At 41.4% G+C, this 12748-nt stretch overlaps 1 protein-coding gene across 4 annotated transcripts in view; it reads left to right on the plus strand.

Moving 5' to 3' along the window:
* Positions 1 to 12748, plus strand: part of Frem1 (FRAS1 related extracellular matrix 1) — a 154717-nt gene that overhangs the window by 70348 nt on the left and 71621 nt on the right. For all 4 annotated transcript variants that reach the window (XM_040757230.1, XM_040757231.1, XM_005082165.4 and 1 more), the window contains 2 exons: positions 2470 to 2563; positions 5736 to 5988. In XM_040757230.1, coding sequence (XP_040613164.1) covers positions 2470 to 2563; positions 5736 to 5988 — 347 coding nt within the window. The remainder of the gene's footprint in view (positions 1 to 2469; positions 2564 to 5735; positions 5989 to 12748) is intronic.

Below are 12748 nucleotides of genomic sequence, written 5' to 3' on the forward strand. Positions count from 1 at the left end.
TTAATTTTGCTACAACTGCACATATCACAAACTCAGTAGAGACTAAAATAATCTGTGCAGCTAATTGAAGTTGGCGCTAAGAAAAGGCAGTTTCATAAGCTTGGAAACTCAGGGGTGAAACACTGTTGATCAGCATGATATGGTAGCCCATGGCTCTAATCCCAATGCTTGGGATGCTGATCCAGGAGGATTGTGAGTTCAAGGCCAACCTGGTTAAGAAGCGGTAGGGAGGAATGGGGTGGTGGTGGTTAGCTCTGTCCATCCATGTTTTAAATATAAGCTTTTATTTCATCTACTGGGTGAGGGTTTGCAGATAAACAAATAGGGCTTGCTGATGGCTGGTCTGTAGCTCAGGACTCAGGTTTCTGAGAGCCAGAGATAGAGAAATCCTGCCTCTTGGCCTCCCAGTAGTTCTCATAGGAGAACTTCCTCTTCCAAATATAGTTGTAAGAAACCTTTTCACAAAATCAAGTGAAGCATCGCTGGAAAATATTGCAGACTACTCAAAAGTAATGGCCAGGCAGACAAACATACTAACTTTTCACTTACCAAATCTGACAAATGGAAATCTCACCCTTTTTTATCAAAGTGTGATAGGAAGTGTGTTTGTCATCAAAAGCTTAGTTTCAAGCCAGGAAGCTCACTAGGGACTGACAGCTTCATACGAGATCACACAAATCTTTACAGCTCAGTTAGGTCAGACTAAGAATCTTTTGTGACCTCTTTCAGTATTCACCTAATTCCAGCACTAGGGAGGCAGAGGCTGGCAGATCTCTATGAGTTCGAAGCCAGTCTGCTCTACAGAGCAAGTTCCAGGATAGTCAAGACTGTTACACAGAGGGACCCTGCCAAAAAAACCAAAAACATTTTTTCCTGTTTTGTTTCTAATGTGGATTTTGAAATCTCCGCTCCTATCTAAATGTTAAGGAAAGACTTTTTATCTAGGGAGTGCTGGAATGGATGGTGGGCAGAGAGAAGTAGACATATTTGCTAGGATTCTATGTACAGCTGCCTTTCTAGAGAACTGCAGCTAAGTATTCTCCAGTTATTTAACCTGAGTCATCGAGGAGCATGGTTTTGTTCTCCTGGTTGCAGAGCTAAGCACAGAGATGTGGATGTGTTTGCGAGCATTTGGAGGAGTGGGTTTTAACGGTCTGCTGGCTCCCCTGTCATGCTTTCCACGCATGCATTCGCACGCACGCTTAGCTGCCTTAGGGAGAGCAGCATTATGAGATGGATCAGCACGTTGTAACTCATATCTATTTTTGATGAAAACAGTAAGAGGCCCAGGAAAACAGAGCATAGAAGGTAGCGTGTATGAAAGACAAGGGAGAGACAGAGTGTAGGCCTCCCTAGCCATTGGGATTAAATCCATTATTGCCCTATTGGTGACCCATCTTGATAAAATTATAGTCCTTTTCATCAATAGAATACTATCATATATGTTCAATATACTGTACTGTTTTGTTGAAACCTTTGTCTTTTATTCCTAGGGGGTATAATTGCATTTGTTAGTATGAACAAACCTTTGGTGTGATTTTTTTTGTTTTAAAGGCACAATTAAATTCAGGAGCTACATGGAATTAACTGAGTATCACTATAGTGGACCAGAAAGTGTGTGAAATGCCTAGAATATGCAATTTCTTTAAAAAAAAGTCTGAGAATTAAGAGGAAGATGGGGCCAAGGTTAAAACAGAGAGGTATTTTTACACCTGGGGAGAAGTGAGACTCTCTTTTAAGGTAGAAACAAATGGAACATGGAATGCAGAGGAGGGAGGCGATACCTAACTCACCAGTCAAGGCCTTGGAGAGGAGTGGAGCAGCTCTAAGCACAGGAAGTCGTTGGGAGGCATGGACATCATGGAGTCCTGGGTGTTCTGCTTCATCGAGGAGTCTCTCTGGCTCCTCTGTTGCACAGACACCAGGCCAAGTGCCTTGTTGTTACAGAGGCCATTGGAAGACTGCTCCTCTTGAATAATCTTATTCTCAAGATTATTTTAATTACGTGTCTGTGTTCATGAACACATGCACATATGTGGATATGTTCATGTGACTGCAGACACTTATGGAGGCCAGAGACATCAGAGATCCTGGAGCTGGAGTTATAGGTGGTTATGAGCTGCCTAAGATGGGGGCTGGAAGCTGACCTGAGCTTTTGTGTAAGAACAGAACGGGGCTTTCACTTTAAGCTGTCTCTCCAGCTTCCAAAGACTGCTTTAATTTAATGTATTTTATTTTTGATTTGGGGGAAAATTACCAATGCATACCCATGTTTTCCCAAGTAGAGAAAGTTTACATTTAGAGGTATGGAGTGGTTACATATCTTTGCATTTGTAGTTATACCACTTCTTTTCTTACTAATTTAAATAACTTTATTTAGTGAAGTTATGGCCAAGGTGAATGGGTCATACAGCATAGTTTACACCCACTTGTTTTTTTAGAAGATTAGCTTCCATACTATCCCTGCAGGTATCACCATGATGGATCTGAGGTTTTTCAGGACGAAATATTCTTGGAGGTCACAGACGGTACAAATTCAGCAGAATTTGTTCTACACATTGAGGTAAGTAGAAAGTCTCCTCCCTGAATCATTTGAATGTAAAGTTTCTATTCTGGAAACTTCTTGGGGGGGGTCCCAAAACAACTTAAAATACACAGACTCCAAAGCAGAAGGTAACCAGCTGCACCTGTGTGTGTGTCTGGAGTCAGGCAGTAGAGACAAAGGTTATATTAGTGAACAGACATATTCATTCTCTCTCCCCCACCTCACCCCAGTTCATCTAAAGTTAGAAGTATTCTAAGCTTAAATCTGGATACTTAATTTAAAAGGCAGTTCATTCTGTATATAAAATATGACGCACAAGGTTACTTAGCAGCTGGGAAGACTGAGAAGCACTGGGGTTCTCTTTGCTTATGGATGGAGGCACACATGTGGGGCTCCATTTGGAATGTCTATGCCACAGCCCTGGCATATGATCTGTTTAAAGTCGTTTCCCTGCTTCCCTTGACAAAGTCTGCTCACAAGGTCAGAGCGTGTTCAAAGGGACTTGTGAGAACTTTGTTGTGTGGGTGACCAAGTCCATGAACACCACATAGTTGATTTGCAAATGTTCATAGATGCTGATAGAGAGGATTTTTTGTGTTCCCTGAAGGGATTGAGCTAACTTCCTGTGTAAATATGGGTTAGATTTTAGTGATATAAAATTGCTATGTATTTGTAAGGTATTTTATAGCTGGCCATTAATAAAGAGTGTTAATGTCTATAGATTGTTTAAAAAAAACATACAAGGAAGGTAAACACGAAAGTTTCTTTCCCACCAGGTCCCATCACCCTTCAGCTCCAAATAAGCACACAGAAACATTTTAATTATTAAATTTTTGGCCAATGGCTAGGGCTTTTTATTGGCTAGCTCTCTCTTAATTATTATCCCATAACTACTAATTTTTGTATGTCTACACGGCCTTATCTTACCAGAGAATGCCTAGTGCATCCTGTCTTCCCAGTTTCTACATGGCATCTCCTTGAGACAGCTCTCTCTCTGTCCCCAGCATTCTCCTTGTCTCCTAGCCCCGCCTATCTTCCTGCCTCTGCCGGCCAATCAGTGTTTTATTCAACAACCAATAAGAGAAACATATGTAGAGAAGGACATCCCCCATGAGAAGGAATTATCTCTCTTTAGTTAGCACACTTAGACTCCTGAAGAGTCTACAGCTGGTTCAGAGCTCGTGACCTTGACGGTGGAATGTCAGACATCCTTCCTCCTTATGTGGCCAGGCTTCTCCCTGGCTGGTATTGATGACTTGCTGTGCCAGGCTCTACGCAAAGCCTCTCATTTTCCTCCCTAGCCCTCACAAAGGCCTGTGACATCTCCGTGAAAAGCAGGAGGCCATTTCAGCTTTGGGAAGGATTTTTTTTATAGAAAACTTTTATATACAAAGAAAGATTCTATGAGTTATTTTCCATATTTTTTGTAAGGAAACCCCTCTTTGCTATCTGTTATATATGACAGTCTTTTTATGTCTGGCAATAAATAGGGCATCTTGGCAAAAGAAGCCATTTATTGCTACTTTTATGTTAAAGGACATAATCTTTGAAAGTCAGACAAAACAATTTTTTGGACAATGTTGTATGTGATTTTTTTCCCCCTCACAATGACTATTCCCAGTTATCACACATGGGAACAAATTGATAACATTTCTTAGGGTCAAGAAAGAAAGAAATACAGTTTTTAATAGCTTCACACAGAAGATATGAACAGAGGTAATTATTTTCTTCATAGGCAAAGAGAGGATGATTATATTTTTACAACTTTGATAACTCAGTTAGAGCATCTCTGCACACATCCCTGTACCCACTATAGGAAAGCATCAATATAATTCTCTTGTATTTGTCTTACAGCTATTAGCCTTTGAATGCATAGTAGCCATGCAAAATTACATTCACTCATTTAGTCGTTCAACAAACACTTAGTAAGCACCTTCTGTAATATATGTTGGGGTCTTAGAGCGTTTTAAACAAGATAAATGAGATTACTACTGTTCTTTTTTTTTTTTTTTTTTTTTTTTTTGGTTTTACGAGACAGGGTTTCTCTATATTGTTTAGGAGGCTGTCGGTCCAGCCTGGCCTCGAACTCAGAGATCCGCCTGCCTCTGCCTCCCGAGTGCTGGGATTAAAGGCGTGCACCACCACCACCTGGCAGATTCCTGTTCTTGAAGTTACAGACCACAGATGATGATAGCCACTAACTGGATAATTACAAATATAAATGATTAAAATGTATATGTGTAAGTAATTAATAGAAGCTTCTCAACTAGCCTGAGTGATCAGGGAAACCTTCCCTGAAGCATACACATGGGATCTGATACAGGAATCAGTTGTATAAAGAGAGAGAGAGAGAATGTCCTGGGCAGGCTCAAGAGGTGAGACAGAGGCCATGAGAGATGGTAAGGGGTGTGTTCCTGGGTGAAAATGGAGTGAGTGGTGATGGCACCCATAGCAGGCTACACCAGAGATTCCTAGGAGAAGCATGGGGAAGCAGAGGAAACACTGAAGGTCCCTGCAGACCAGCAACTTGAAACTGATATTTGTAAGGTCACTTTGGTTGACATATGGGGAAGGTTGTGTAGGGCTGAAAGGGTACACAGGCTCACAAGCCAGATTTGACCAAATGAACCAAACAACCAACCAACCAATCAACCAACCAAACAAACAAACAAACAAACAAAACCCTGTCACTCGAGTCACTTGACATGCTGCCATGGACACATGGAAACTATGAGACCAGAAGTTGAAGGTGGCAAAAGGATTTGAATCACCAAGTAATTTGAAATAAAAATGACTTTGGTGCTGCGATGTACATGCACACGACAACTGGGCCTAGAATTCTTGTGGGATGTGTGTGCATTTAACAAAAGGGGCTGCATGTTAAGTGAGGGTGCTTTATATTGGGTTTCTCTCTGTCTTCGGAGAACAATGAATGCTCTGAGTTCCCAGCTACAGCCACAGACTCTCATTCCTGCTAAACTGTCTCTCATGTGGAGCATCCCTCAACCGATCCAGAAAGTCAGAAGACCCGGGCTGCTTTGGCCCAATTCCATGACTATTGTTCCATATGTCCAGAAGATGAAAAGTGCCTGTCACTGTGACTGTGACTGTGACTGTGAGCTGTGGTTTACCAGCTGGGACATTTGTCACTTCTTTTTCTTGAAAATGTGCTCTTTTTCTTCTTGCTCAGGTAATCCCTGTGAATGATGAGCCACCTGTTCTAAAGGCTAACCTCATGCCCATGATGCATTGCTCAGAGGGTGGGGAGGTAGGCATCACTCCTGAACACGTTTCTGCTACTGATGCAGACAGCGATGACTTGAAACTGCTGTTTCTGATTGCCCGAGAGCCTCAGCATGGGGTGGTGAGAAAGGCTGGAATAGATGTGGACAGGTTCTCTCAGGAAGATGTCATCTCAGGGACTGTGACATACAAACACACAGGTAAGCGACAACCTTGTGTAGTGAAGGTACTCAAAAGAGTCTTATCTCCACCCTTTGTCATGGACTCCCGTAACATTAGAGTCTTAATAGTTCTTTCCACTAAAGATAAAGCAGACTGCAGCCTGAACCCCAGTTTGTGAGCATGGTCATCATGGACCGAGGTCCCCTGACCTGAGCATGATGTGGAGAAATAGCACTGCCACTTACTCCACTCTTCCAATGCCCGCCACCCCAATTCCTCTTTTAGTCAGCTCCAAGAATTCGGCCATTTTACTTACAGATCTCTAAATCATGATGGAAGCACCAAAGCAGGCCACCTAAAACAATGGCAACATTACTTTTAAAAGTCTCCTGACCACCAGTCAGCTTTCCAGAGGTAACTAGTGTTCTTTCTAAGTTCCTGAAAAGCAAGATGATGTCTTGCCCTTTGTATGGCCTGCTTGTAGCATGTGGTGGTCAAAACAGAAGTGCAGGTTTATAAGGAGCGGGTTTCCATTGATGTTACCTCTGCACATTGTTACTCAGTTGACATTTCTTCCCACCGTGTGAAGTGTTCAACTAGAGAAAATAGTACCTCAGCGTCTGGTATTTGCAAGGCACAGTATTGAGCCCATGGGCCGCAGGGGAGGATGGTGCACGCTGTGCTGAAGGACTCTTATCTAAGTTACAGATAAAACCCTTTCACGTGGAAGGATGACCATGACACTGGCACTTCACACTGTCCTTCCTTGCATTTCCTGCCAAGTTTTATGTCAATTTGGCATAAGCTAGAGCCATTCGGGAAGAGGGATTCTCAACTGAGAAAATGCCTCCATAAGATCAGGCTGTAGGCAAGCCTGTAAGGTGTTTTCTTAATTAGTGATTGATGTAGGCAGTGCCACTTCTGGGCCTGGGTTCTATAGGAAAGCAGGCTGAGCAAGCCATGGAGAGCAAGTTAGCATGAAGCATTCCTCCACGGCCTCTGCATCAGCACCTGCCTCCAGGTTCCTGCTCTGTTTTGAGTTCTTGCCCTGACTGCTTTTAATGGAGGACTGTTATACAGGAGTGTAATAGAAACAAACCTTTCTTCATCAAGTTGCTTTTGGCTACAGTGTTTCATCATGGCAACAGAAATCCTAAATCATCTACTTAGGTCTAAGTTAGTAACATTTGCCCAGAAACAGCATCATGTATTTCCTCTTGCTGAAGTTAATCACACACTACCACACTTTCCTGTTAACACACCCATAGGTTTCTTAGACTGAACATTCCCTGGAGGAATGGAGGAAGTAAGAGGATGTGGAAAGGCTAGCTGAGTGGGACACTGTATTACTTTTGTGTCACCGTGACAAAATACCTGACAGGAACAACTGATGGGAAGGAAGATGTTTTGTGCATTGATTTTTGAGAGGTTTCAGTCATTCACAGCCATGAAGGCCTGAGAGAGAATCTCAAAGTCCCTTCACATGGTGAAGCCCAAGAAGCAAAGAACAAGACTGGAATTAGGGGCTGGGCTATGACTTCCACCTCTAGTGCCTACTTCTCCAGTTAGTTCTCATCTCGTAAGGCTCCACTGACTCCCAAATGCTGACACACATTGGGAGACAGGCCCCATATGCTTTTCTGTAAAACTTGGGTGCATGCCTGCATGATCTCCTAACACTTGAACCGTGTGTAACAGTAAAACCAGCATCATGTGGACAAAGCCAACGGTCGCTGCCATCTTAAGAAGTGACCTGGTGGTCCTGGACCTTGATGAGAGCAGCCTGAGTGTCTATGTGACAGAATCTTGGAAATGCCTTCCCAGACAGTCTTGCTCAAGCATGGCACCCCCACGGTTCTCTCTTTTTAAGGAAAAGTCTTTCGAATGAGCTTGCAGTTTTATGCTCTGGATCGCCCCATCCACGAGGTCTTATTGCTTCCTGAAATACAATGATGGCCTCTAGCCACAGTCCTGTCTTCCTCATCAAAGTACACTGCCACTTTTTAACAACTGCAGCCACTTACCCACACTTACTTTGTTCACGGTTTATGGCGTGTTCTTTTCCTTGACAACCCACACATTTCACGTCTTCCTCCTCTTATTTGCTCCGAGTTCTCACTGTAAGCCTGGGTAAAATCATCGGTAAAATTCATGCCGCAGCCCGAATGTTATGCTGTCTTGATATTTCTTCCACCATTGACATTAGTCCATTACCTCTGAACCCAGCCTCACTCAGATTTTAAGGACATGGCAAAACACAGACAGATTTGCTGTGTGACCCAGGCTGGCCTCAGGCTTATGTGCTTTGCCCTGTTTTTGTAGATCACCAAGAGTCTTACAGAAAAGGGACTCAAAGACCAATGGTTAATGCTTATTGGATAATCCCAACATCTTTAGCAGGCCCATGAAGCACAGATAAATTACAGTTCTCCTACAGCACCTTCCGAATCCAAAAAGGCAGATTTACAAACATCTAAATCTCCTCTAGTGTGATGACCATGTAAGAAACTGTGAATTAATAAGACCTAGAAGGACACTGGGGGAAATGATTTCACATACATTTTTTAGTTATATTACACTAGAAGGAATAATAGAATCAAAAGATGTTTTGAACGTTACATTTCCTGAGAATTCTCACTCCTTTACCTCACTGGTCCTCATTTAGCACTCTTTGGACTGATACCAAGAATCCTGCCATTAAAGACCCAATGTCTCAATGACTTATCTGTTCCAACCCTTGCTTCAATGTTTTGATTAATTTCATCACATGTACTGATTAGTTGATTAGCTATTACTATTAACTATTAGTTAACTAGTCACTATTAGTGGTTAACTACCAACTTGATACAAGACCTAGCCAACTACTTATGACTAGTGAATTCATGGATCTTAGAGGAGAACTTACAACCACAGCTTCACTAAACCGGCACAACCCCTAACAATAATCTATACATCTGTCCTTATGCCCACAGCTAAGTGTAGTCCTTGGCCCTCATTGAGGAAACTTCTCTTTGTAGCAGATGGAGGCAATTACAGACAACCACAACCACTCAAAATGCAGAGTTGTAGATCCCAATCCTTAGCAATACATCTACAATACAGCTCTGACACCTAAGGTTCAGGCATCATTGTGGAAGAGGGGGCTGAAAGATTATAGCAGTCAGAAGAACAGAGAGTTTACTGTGAAATGTTAGAGAAACTACACCTATGAATTCTTACCCACGTGGCTACCTAAACTTGACCCGAACAAAGATAATGCTAACTTGGAAGGAAGCAAGCTCATGAGGCCTGAACTCTAGACGAAGTACTACAGAAAACTCAGGAATGCTGAGAGTGGGAGGAATAGTTTTCCCCAGGGAAGAGCGCACCAACTGGTTGTCAATACCAAATACTCAGCCCTGAAAGCACATGCATACAAATAATATTATATAGATTGAGCAGATTGTATGTGTTTAGGAACACACACACACACACACACACACACACACACACACACACACACACACACTGAACAATTAATGAGAAAAAGAAGCTCTGAGTCTGAAATACAGCAGGGAGGGGTAGATGGCTTGAATTGAGGGGATGGAAGGAGAAAATTATGTGATTGTATCATAATCGTGTTTATCATCTCCCTTTATCCTCTCCCACAAAGGATCCTTCTCTCATTCTTCTCCCCACTCCTCCCCCAGCATGCTTCTCTGGCTGTAAAAGTCTCTCTTAATTTGTTATTTCCCCTTTCTCCTCTGGCTACTGTGCACAATCCCATTTTTGTACAACAAAGCTGCCTTCCACATCTGGCTTGTTTCACTTTACATAATGTTCTTGAGTTTTACCCATGTTGCTGTGGCTGGCATACGATAAACATGTCCCATTTTCTTTATACATCCATTGAAGGTCATCTGGAGTGGCCCACACTTTCACTATTAGAACCAATGCTGCAAGAAACACAGGGGTACAAGAATCTTTTTGGTATAGAAGTTTCATCTCTTTGGTTATACAATAAAGAGTGGGTGTGTTGGGTCATATGTTATTTTATTTTTTCTGAGAAATTTGCATAGCGTTTCCCATAAAATTATTACATTCCCTTTAATAGTGTTTATGTTTCTCTGCATTTGGCATTTGTTGTCTTTTTGGTAATGGATGCTCAACTGAATAAGATAACTCACTGTGGTTTTTGACTAGCATTTTCCCAACAATTAATAACATTTCACACTTTCTGATGGGCATTGGGTTGACTCCATCACTTTGGGTAGTGTGAGCATGGCATACATTTCCATTTTTTAGGTCCCTATTATTTCTTTCAGCAGTGTTTTATAATTTTGTTGTGGACTCCTGTTTTTTTATTTAATTTTCAAAGTATTTTGAGTGTGATTGCTTCCTTAATTTTCTTTTCACTGTGTTCATTGTGTCTAGAAATGGTACTTAAAAAAGAAGAAAACGATATTTTGTGTATGTGCATGTGTCTGTCTTTGCATGTGTGTGACTGGTTTTTGTCTAATTTACTTAACTCATGTGTAAGTCCTTATAGTGTTTTGTGGAGTCTGCTATGATGTCTAGAAGTGTGAATAACTTAACTTTATCCTTTTCGTTCTTGATGCCTTTTCTTTCTGTGTTGCATGATTTCTTTTGCTAAGATTTCCAGTACTATAGTAAGCGAGAGTGAAGGAAGTTCTTAAGTTGTGTTCTTAGATTATCTTCCATTTGAAGTGGCTTTCTTCATGACTGGCTGCTCAGCCTGTTTTTCAACTATTGTTGTAAATGACACCTGTGCTCTTATTGAGAAATCAGTTATTGAATGCTACGCTTGCCTTTTCTGTGCAAGTCTTCCTTTCCTTCAGAATGCTTTTCTCTGTGTTTCTTTCCCTGATTTTCCCTCCATACAGACCCTACTTTCACCTCCAAGGTATTTGCCTTATCTACCTGGAAGGCTTACTCTTTCTTCAACGCACAACACAAAGCCAGCAAAACAATACAGAAGGGCTTACCATGCACCAACATGTGAACTGCCCAAAGAAACTGTCATCTAGCACTTGTATCTTTTTCTTAACCTTACAACCTTGTAGATTGTCCAAATGAAATAGAGTCCTCACTTGATGTATTCAGGGGATGGGTCTCAGGAACCTCTATATACCAAATTGCATGCATGTTCAAATTCCTTCTAGAAAATAGTCTAATATTTCCCTATAACCTATGAAGAACCCCACATACTCTCAGTCATCATTAGATTACTTACTATACTGAGGCAAACTACACTATTGTGTTGTTTAGGGAATAATAACAAGAAAATCTACATACTCAGTACAGGTACAATTCTCCATGTATTTCTAGTGTGTGGTTGGTTGAGTTTGCAGATGTGGTGTGTGTGGATACAAAAGTCTTCCTGTGTATGAAATTGGCATTTAATGGGTAAAAATGTTTGAAAAGTAGCAATTCAAATAGTTCAACCTAATGCATGCACACATCTGTGGTACTCTGACCACACTACATTTGTTTTTCTATCATCACCTAGTGAACAACACACAGTAGGTCTTTTGACATTCAGCATATTTTTAAAAACGCCTTTATGGGATGCAGTGTGCCTTCTTTTTCTCTTCTAGAATGCCCAGGAACTAACTATCTCATTGTAGGAATTGAATAAATGTTTATCAAATGAATATCTGGTGGATAAACATTTTAGGTCAACTTACCTTTGGTCATCACTATGAATAGTTAAGAGGTCTCTTATTCTTACTCCTGCAAATTTGAAGGATAATGCTTCCTTTTGTTGAATAATTTTCCAATTATTTTTTCAAAATCTCATATAGGGTATTTTATATATATCTCCTCTCCCCATTTCCTTCCAGGTCCACTCTACCTACCCATCACTATGTATCTGTCTTTATATGTATCTATCTACCTGCATGTCTATCAATCAATCTATCATCTATCTATCCTTCCATCCATCTATCTGTCTGCCTATATCTATCTACCCATCTAAACCCATCAAATCCAATTTGTCCTGCCCAAATTCAGGGTGTGGCATCTGCCCCGGACCCTCTTTGACCAAGGATCATACTCTTAAAGAAAACTGACCCTTCCTCTCCCAGCAGCTATGAAACAAATGGTTTCCATTGAACTCTCCTAACTTTGGATTTTCCAGTTTTTGACCCCTTAATAATTTTCTTGCTCAATTATATCATCTCTCAATTTTCCTTGTCTTTTTTTAAATAAGGTAAATCACACCAAATTCAACACTCTAGATTTGGACATACTTCCCTGCCCTGGCCTGGCCTTTCATTCCATTCCCTTTGTGTTCCCTTCCCTTCAACTTCTCTTCTCTTCTCTTCTCTTCTCTTCTTCTCTTGCCTTCCCTTCCCTTCCTCTTCCCATTCTGCTCCTTCTCTTCCCCTTTCTTTCCTTCTCCATTTTCCTTTCCCTCTCCTCTGCTCTCCTCCCCCCCCCTTTCCCTTCCCTTTTCTTCAGAACTCTCAGTATTGTTTCCTTCTTGGCCCTTTAGAATTGTCAAGAGGCCACATTCAGGGCTTTTCTATTGCCTGGAGAGCTTAGATTGTCTTGTTCACTGGTAAGTGATGGGCTAGTACAGATGGTCCTGTTTTGCTGATAAGTGTGTAGTAAAAGAAGCACAGATAAATGACCAGAATTCTATTACCTGTCTTTACACTTATCCTCTGTGTCTCATGACAGCTGTGTGGTTGGTGCTTGTTTATTTCCAATGGTCAACACACATGGAGAGACAATTAACAAGGGGACAAGGGCGCCTTCTGTTTCTCCCTGAGATTGTTACTAATATCAAAAGGT

This window comes from Mesocricetus auratus, unplaced genomic scaffold, assembly GCF_017639785.1.
Source record: "Mesocricetus auratus isolate SY011 unplaced genomic scaffold, BCM_Maur_2.0 Super-Scaffold_100014, whole genome shotgun sequence".
Classification (NCBI taxonomy): domain Eukaryota; kingdom Metazoa; phylum Chordata; class Mammalia; order Rodentia; family Cricetidae; genus Mesocricetus; species Mesocricetus auratus.